Source organism: Anopheles aquasalis, chromosome 2, assembly GCF_943734665.1.
Source record: "Anopheles aquasalis chromosome 2, idAnoAquaMG_Q_19, whole genome shotgun sequence".
Classification (NCBI taxonomy): Eukaryota; Metazoa; Arthropoda; class Insecta; order Diptera; family Culicidae; genus Anopheles; species Anopheles aquasalis.
The window spans coordinates 38,055,001-38,062,500 of NC_064877.1; the positions used below are offsets into that span (position 1 = coordinate 38,055,001).

The 7,500-nt window shown below is 50.4% G+C and overlaps 1 protein-coding gene across 3 annotated transcripts in view; it reads right to left on the reverse strand.

Moving 5' to 3' along the window:
• Positions 1–7,500, reverse strand: part of LOC126571309 (uncharacterized) — a 148,510-nt gene that overhangs the window by 14,255 nt on the left and 126,755 nt on the right. For 2 of the 3 annotated variants that reach the window (XM_050229694.1, XM_050229695.1), the window contains exon 7: positions 1,919–2,596. The exons of the other annotated variant lie outside the window; for it this stretch is intronic. In XM_050229694.1, the coding sequence (XP_050085651.1) occupies positions 1,919–2,596 (678 nt within the window). The remainder of the gene's footprint in view (positions 1–1,918; positions 2,597–7,500) is intronic. 3 annotated transcript variants of the gene reach the window in all.

The window sequence follows — 7,500 nt, forward strand, 5'->3', positions numbered from 1 at the left end:
CATAATTCCTGTTGCTGCCGCTACTGCTCGGACCGTGGCGCAGTTTCAGTGAAGTGAATTGGTTAGGGGTGGCTTGGGGGACGCGGTAGTTTATTTGAAAATAATTTATAAAGTAATTGCTCCCCCGTTTGTGAATTATCATTTTTAAATGTTAATTTCCAAAGCGTTCATCCCTGCCGGTTGGCGTTGTGTGGCAGCAAACAGGACCTGCGGCTGACTGGCAGCAACTGTGGTCGTAATGTGGTCAGCCATGTTTTGGGACCGTATCCTCCTTGTATCTCCCCTGGTTTGCCCTGTACGCCGGGGGGGGGGGGGGGGGGTTTGGTTAATTATTTTGCCATGCCAGGCTGGCACATCACCCGTTATTTATTGAAAGGAAAGAGAGTGGTTGGTGGGTTTTGAAATTGTAAAAGTAAATTATGTTGAAGCATTGCGCGCTCGATCCGGTTTTGTAATGAGGCGTTGTGGCCGTCAGCCACTATTGCTCGCTATTGCGCGCAAACCATCACGTATCATGGCCTCTGGCGCCATATTTAATGTGATAGCGGATGCTCTGCCACGAACAGGCCAATGTTTAACTAGCTTTAAATGATCCGGACAAGTCAAACCAGCCGCATGGATTGGTTTACGGTAATGATACGGCACTAACCACCTCTAAGAAGAGTGAGAGGGAGGGGGGGGGGAGGGTTGAAGGAAACATAATGACACCGCGTTAGGGTGAATGGGATGACGCGACCGCGCAACACGCGAACCGATACTATTATTCCGTTCGAAGGTGTAATCAATTCATTAACCGCTGGCCAATCGCACATGCAGAGAGAGAGAGAGAGAGAGAGAGAGAGAGAGAGAGAGAGATAGAGAGAGAGCACAGGGGAACAGAGGGGGCAAACGACAAATGGAATCGATTAACCGACATCAAGATACGGATCGGAAATACGCCGATACACCAACACGATGCCGACGCCAACGAAGGAGTTTAAATGTCAGTCATTAAGACGGAGTACACCAGGCGGTGTAATTGGCCAAGTGACAATGCACCCGCTGTCGCCGAGAGCAGATTGAGCATGTGATGGGCATATAATGGCGCGCACTGGAGGCCCGAACAAGGGCGCCTCCATCCAGCGCGTACGGCGATAATGGAGGCGCCCAGTGTTTTGTTCGTTCGACCGCGTTGTTTCTAATGAAATCATCATCCATCCTGTATTCCCGATGGCCGGAGATCAAATCAAATCAACTAAAATCACACTCTGCGCACTTTGGTGATGTACACTGACCTGTAAAGCTAAAGGAAGAAAGAGTTCGTTTATGCTTCGGCGATGATGGCGATGTCCGTGCGCCGCGAAATGCATTGCGTGAGCGAGTGAGTGAGTGAGTGAGTGAGTCGGTGCCACATGCTTGCGTGCGTCTGGTGAGTCTATAGAGTGGTGAAGGTACAGAAGACGAAGGTGCGGTCGAAGTGTTTTGCGGGTGCATTAAAGGGACATCCCTAATAATCGATCCCTAAATTTGCGGTCGAGTGGTGCAGGTGATTACATTTGAATGGGTTCGGAGCATGTGTGCATTTGCGGGTTCGAGTTGATCTCGCTGTCATCTGGCTCCAAGTAGGTCTGTCGCTCGATTGGCTCGATTGAATGACGCCATCTGAGACTGTCTTGTATCTTCCTTTTCCTCTCCCACTCTCTCTCTCTTTTGACAACTATTTGACGCGGAAGAAATAAATAAACAGCAAAAATGGTAGATACGGTTGGAGAGCCGGCCCAGGATGATGCTGAGCGGATCAACTCGAATGCGCCGCCACTCAATATTGCCCGAGCGAGAGTGCTGCTGCAGTAGTGCAAACAAACAGGCGTGCAAGAAGAAGAAAAAGAAGAAGGAAGAGCAAACGAAAGAAACGAAAGAAGTGCTAACGAGTTCTCACCCGTGTCCGGTTGCTGCTGGAGGTCGGCTGGAACGTACATGCTGTCCCAGCGTCCCTCCAGATGATGGTGCAGTGGGGGATGATGGTGCTGATGGTGCTGTTGCTGCGGGCTGCCCGGTGCCTGGTGCTGGCGGTACTGATCGTGCGGTTGTGGCGATGATGGCGCCTGGTGGTGTTGTTGTTGGTGCTCACGTGCCTCGCTGCCAGCGATCGGTGGTGCATTATGGGTACTGTGCGAAGTGCCATAGATGGTGCTACTGGGGTGCTTGGTGTGGTGCATCATAATGCTGTTGTTGGTGCTATTGGTGCCGGGGTCAAAATTGTGATTCTCATATCTAGTGCGAGCATTGTGGCCCTGGTTGTGTGGCAAGCGATACACATTGGAGGAGGAAGAGGAAGAGGAAGAGGAGGACTGATCTTGGTCCAAGCTGGTGCCGTTACCCGCGATGGTACCGGGCCCCGGACCAGTGGCGTCGGGGAGATTAATGTAGTCGACGCTGGCGCTGTAAATGTGCGCGGACCCGAACGCGGACGGTGGGTACTTGCGCGAAGGAAACAGGAAGTACGGATAGGTGCTGGTCGGTGGGGGATCTTCGATGAGGTCGGAGGGATAAAAGTTGGGATAGATGGAGTTGGTTGCAGTGCCGGATGATATATCGAGTGCAGAAGGAAGTACGTCTGGAAGACATAGAAAAAGAAAGAAAGAGAGGGAGAGATACAGAGAGAAAGAGTGCGCTAGTGAGAGAGAGAGAGTGTGTAAAAGGAGCAGCAAAAAGGGAGACCCGCGATAACACACTCCAGAGGAGTGAGGGAGCTGTGTGCTGTGTCCGCCATCGGGGTTATCGATTGATTTATGGTCGTCGGTGAAGTTGGAAGTGGAGTTGATCGGTCTTTCGACCAGGATGTTCTGCTGCTGCTGCTGCGGCTGCTGTTGCTGCTGAAGGCCATTGTTGGTTCCGAGAAGATGATCAACACACATACACAGTGGCAGTGTATTAAGGAGCTCAAGCGGCACAGTTTGCTACCTAGCGGAAAGATACAAAGTCGTCTTCTTCAATGACGTCCACGAGAGGAGGAGAACCATTCGTGGAAATCCCATCAATTCCACCTCGCGAACTAGACACTTTGAGGTTGAATTGCAATCGTTGCTCAGTGAGTTCATCAGCTGCATTATCATCATTCTAAATGCACTCTCTAGCTTAGTTTGTTTGTGAGAGTATGTTGGTGTATGTGTTTACTGTATAAAAATCATCTACAAACATACGCCACTTGTAAACTACTACTAATTATATTTAACGCTAGCCAGAGTTGTGCAAAACCAACCAACGTGACCGAAAGGTTTGATGCACAAAATGGCAAAAGTTAGTTTGGTTGGATTCATAACTTGCGCTTCCCGTCGACCGTCTGCGCGCCTGTGGCCAAACGATGTTAAAGAAAAGTTATTCCCTCGTTCCTCGGAGATCTTTGTTTCGTCGGGCTGTTGTGGATTGCTAGTTTGTATTCTTAAACAAACTAGTTGCACCTTTTCTTCGGCTCTTACTTTACTGCCAGTTCCACGGAGAAACAACATGCCGTTCCGATCTGGACGTGCATATCACGAGCTACCTTCTGTCTTTCTCTCTTTTTCTCTATCCGGGGGCTATCTAGCACGCGCCATAGATATCATTGATAGAACCCTCCTGCGCTCCTGCGCTCCTGGGAAGTAAGTTGCAAGTTTCTTTTCATAGGTTCACGCCACCGTTTGATGTATTGTTGCAATCCCAACGCTGCTTGAATGAATTCACTCGAGTGGTGCCAACCGAAAGTCTAAACGCCACAGGGCGGCGGGGGCACCATTGGCACGGATGCCCTTTCGTTTTTCGATAATTTCCGACAAAAACTACGGTTCGCTTTGGAGTGCGAGTTCGATGCGTGGCTGACGTGGTATGGAGAGGTCGTGGAGGAGGGCGGGGGTTCATAAAATTCATTAACCCTCGCACCCTCCCTTCCTTCCTTCGGTCAAGGTTAATGATACAATCTCGATTCGATGGAACGCAGCAGCTTCGGCGCTTTCCGAAATCATTTCAGTTGAGCAGAGTTGGGCTGCGGTCGAAAATGGTTTGCTCTGGACCGGTTATTCAGTCCCGAGGCCCTTGTTTACCTTTCCCTGCTTTAGGACCGGGGTTGGGTCCTAACTTTTGAATCAACATCCATCACCATTTCGCTAACCTCTCTCGCTCTCTCGCTCAACAACACACACAATGCTCGGAGCCCACGTGCCAGTAGCAGCACAGTTGGCAGAACAATCCTCAACCTGATACTGGTTTGATTTCAAATGGTTGGTGCTAATTGGAAGGCAAACGATTCGATTAAACACCTCGATTTCGAGTAGATGCGAGGATGTATCATTGGGCAAAAGATGGGAAAGTAATGCCGTTTGTTTTTCTTACTCGATACTAATTTGTTAGGCAAACAAACGGCGCAAATAATTGTGGTAATTGGTTGCGAGATGGTCATTTCGATGACAGAAAGCTAAACGCAGGAATATGTTTACTGCAGTGCAGGTCTGTTGCAGTAGATTCGAAAAGAAAGCGGTCAAGTGATCTCAAGAGCACTGTGAGCATATGTCAACTCCAAGGAAGTGAAATGTTCAATCGAAAATCAAAAGCACACTTCCGAAACTCTGATTTTGCAAAGGCATTAAGTTGCGACTAGAAGTGAAATGCAAATGTTTTTAGATTATCACAAGCGCCGAAGAACTTGTCTTTCATCTGGCAAACCTTCTGTAAACAGGCAAAGCTTCCCTTTGGTAAGACCGCAAGCAATCCTTGCGTGGTCTATTTGACGAGGGAATATACTTTAAATAAACAGTTGGTATCAAGTGATCTTCAGATTTCTTTTTCAAAATCCCTCAGCAATTTATTTGCAAATCTGCAAAGTTACAATTGGTAGTTCATTTCCAAAACTTTGTCGCCTATTTTAGCAACAAAGAGAGCATTTATTTCCCATAGAAAACACAAAAAATGCCTCCGATCGGGTAAAACTAATATCGCTTGTTGTACTTGCAGTGCAATCTTCTCGCTGGACAACCAACGGTCCTGGACTGGTGGAAATGCAACAACAAAAGCGTGATGCTTCTCTTCGCGGCTAAAACACATCAAACATCAGCCAAGAAGATCAGGAAAGAGGAAGAGATACCTCCTCCCCTTTATGGCTACCATCAACATTCGGTTTCGAGAGTCTCCTGCACAGTAGAAAACGTCACTTCAATTAAAGTCACACAGCAGACAGCCACCCAGCCAGGGAGCCGGGTTGGGATGAGCTTATTTTCAGTCGGTGCCGTGACCGGAGCCAGCGAAAGACACCGAAGCGTTCCTTCACCCTCGATATGGAGGTGTTTACAGACACCAGCCAGCCCGCAGAAAAGTCCGCATCTTGGTAATAGCTGCCAGCGTTCTGCAGCACTCCGTCAACGGACACTGGAAGCGGGGATTCCATCATAGTGTCACAGTGACAACAGCAATGATTAGTCATGTCCGAAGCGCGTGCTGACGGGAGTGCCACCAGCGGTGTCCAAAGATGTCGTAGAGTCGCCTCAGCCACGCACACAGAGACGTCACACTCGACAGTATGACACCCTTGACGGCGTGTGTCTCGCGTGGCCATCGTGCGCACGTTCGTGTGCTCGGTACCCTTTATGGCCATCAAGGTCCCTTCCAGCGGGGCCTTGATCCGAGGCCAGAGTTGCAACCTGGCTGCTGCAAGAGCGACAGCAAATCTTTCTCTTTCTCTCAGCCTCTCTCTGCCTTCGTCTCTCTGTCGTGTGACTTCAAAATAATGGCACGTTCCGGACGTTACTCTGTTTCCTGCCTGCTATCCTGTGCCTGTGTGTCTATAGCTGCGTGTGTGACCGCGCGCTCTTGAACGCCGGGAGGCTTTTAAGAGGATTTCACTTGGAGTACCGAGTGCGTGCGTGCGTTCCGGTTGCTCCACCAGGAAGGGGGGGGGGGGGGGTCTTTATGAGAGAACCGCGAGAAGCGCCGCGATGGTGCGTCGAAACCCAAACCATCAATCCAACCACCCTCCCTCCCCCGCTCCGAGGGGGGCAGTGGTAAGGGTTAAAGGAAATATGGATGCTTAAAATTTTCATTGCAAGTTCCTTGTTGGCCCCGCGGGACCGAAACCACCGCGAGCGAGCGAGCAAACGGGCAAGCGAGTGTCTCGCGAATTACGCAAAAACATTCCTTCGTGATTCCCCCCGTTCACCGTTGGGGGGATGGGTGCGGAGCAGTGGCAGACGAAGGTGGTGGTTTATGTTGTTATTCCGCTGCGGGGCCCGTACTGGTGGGTGGTTTGGCCACCGTTAAATCTTGTTTTTTATATACTCCCGGGTCCCCGGCTCGTTCTGGTGCCGGATCCGGGAACTCAATTAACCCGTGCCCCAACCACCGATCCCTCGTACGGCGGTTCAATGTCCCCGAGCGACAGTTTTGGTGTCATCTTCCGCCAGGCTTCCCTTGTGCCTGCATTCTTGTCTGCATAACCCTCATCCGACTTCTGTAATTGATTCACCTGGTGTGGTGGTGCTCGTGGTGTGCGTTCTGCCAAATGGACGAGCGCACTGGCCGGGGCGCATGGTGGCGGTGGGGCTCATAAACGTGAGGCAACGTGTGGAGCTGCCGTTGGAGTGCTTGAGAATCGCGGTGGTGAAGCCCATTGGGAATTGTCAATCCACCTGTCCGCCGCCTGTGAGCAGTGAGTGCGTGGCAACTCGTGGCCATGTCGTGAATGCCATGTACGCACAGAGACAATTTTAAAGCAAACAATATAGTAAGTCCTATCAGCAGCATCTTGATGACTTGCATCGCGAAACCGAGAACGCCATTGCCACGCCAGTTGGTCACGACGTTGGACGCTCGCACTTCGCGCTAATTGGTGCTCATCCGCCCATCCGCAAGAAAAGATTGCGAACGAAAAGATACAGAAAATAGATAGAGAAAGAGAAGAGAGCTCTTCACATCGTCGTCTGTAGCTGGCAGGCAGGCAGGCAGGCAGGCAGGCAGGTATGATTGAATAGAACTAATTGCCCTCCAGCGCATGCCGTGAGCGCTAAGGCATTCTTGCCACTCTTGGCCGACGATACCGATGCATGCCACGGCTCACGGCTCATGTGGAGACATCTTTCTTTTTAATTAGATCGCGTGTACAAGTGGTCGGTACCGGTCGGTCGTGGCTCGGCAGAACATGCCGCGGACACCGTTGACAAAGGATGATGAAGATCTCCCCGCATCACATACCACGCTATAGCTCGCTTCGCTTGACAAAACCCGGCTGCTGGGCAACATGCTGCTTCCCACTGTAAGATGATACGATGTGAAAGGGTGCGGGGGTGCATTGGGGGTGTGTGAATGCACTGGATACTTTGGATACGGTTGTTGAGACATTCACAGTGTACCAGGTACCATCTACCGGTTTGTATCAATCACTAAGAATCATTCACGTACGCGCACAGGGAGATGGTGGTGGTGCTGATACAGTTCCGACATGCAGACATTCAACGCAGTCGTCCTCATAGGTGCGTTGGTTCTAATGAAATTTTAATT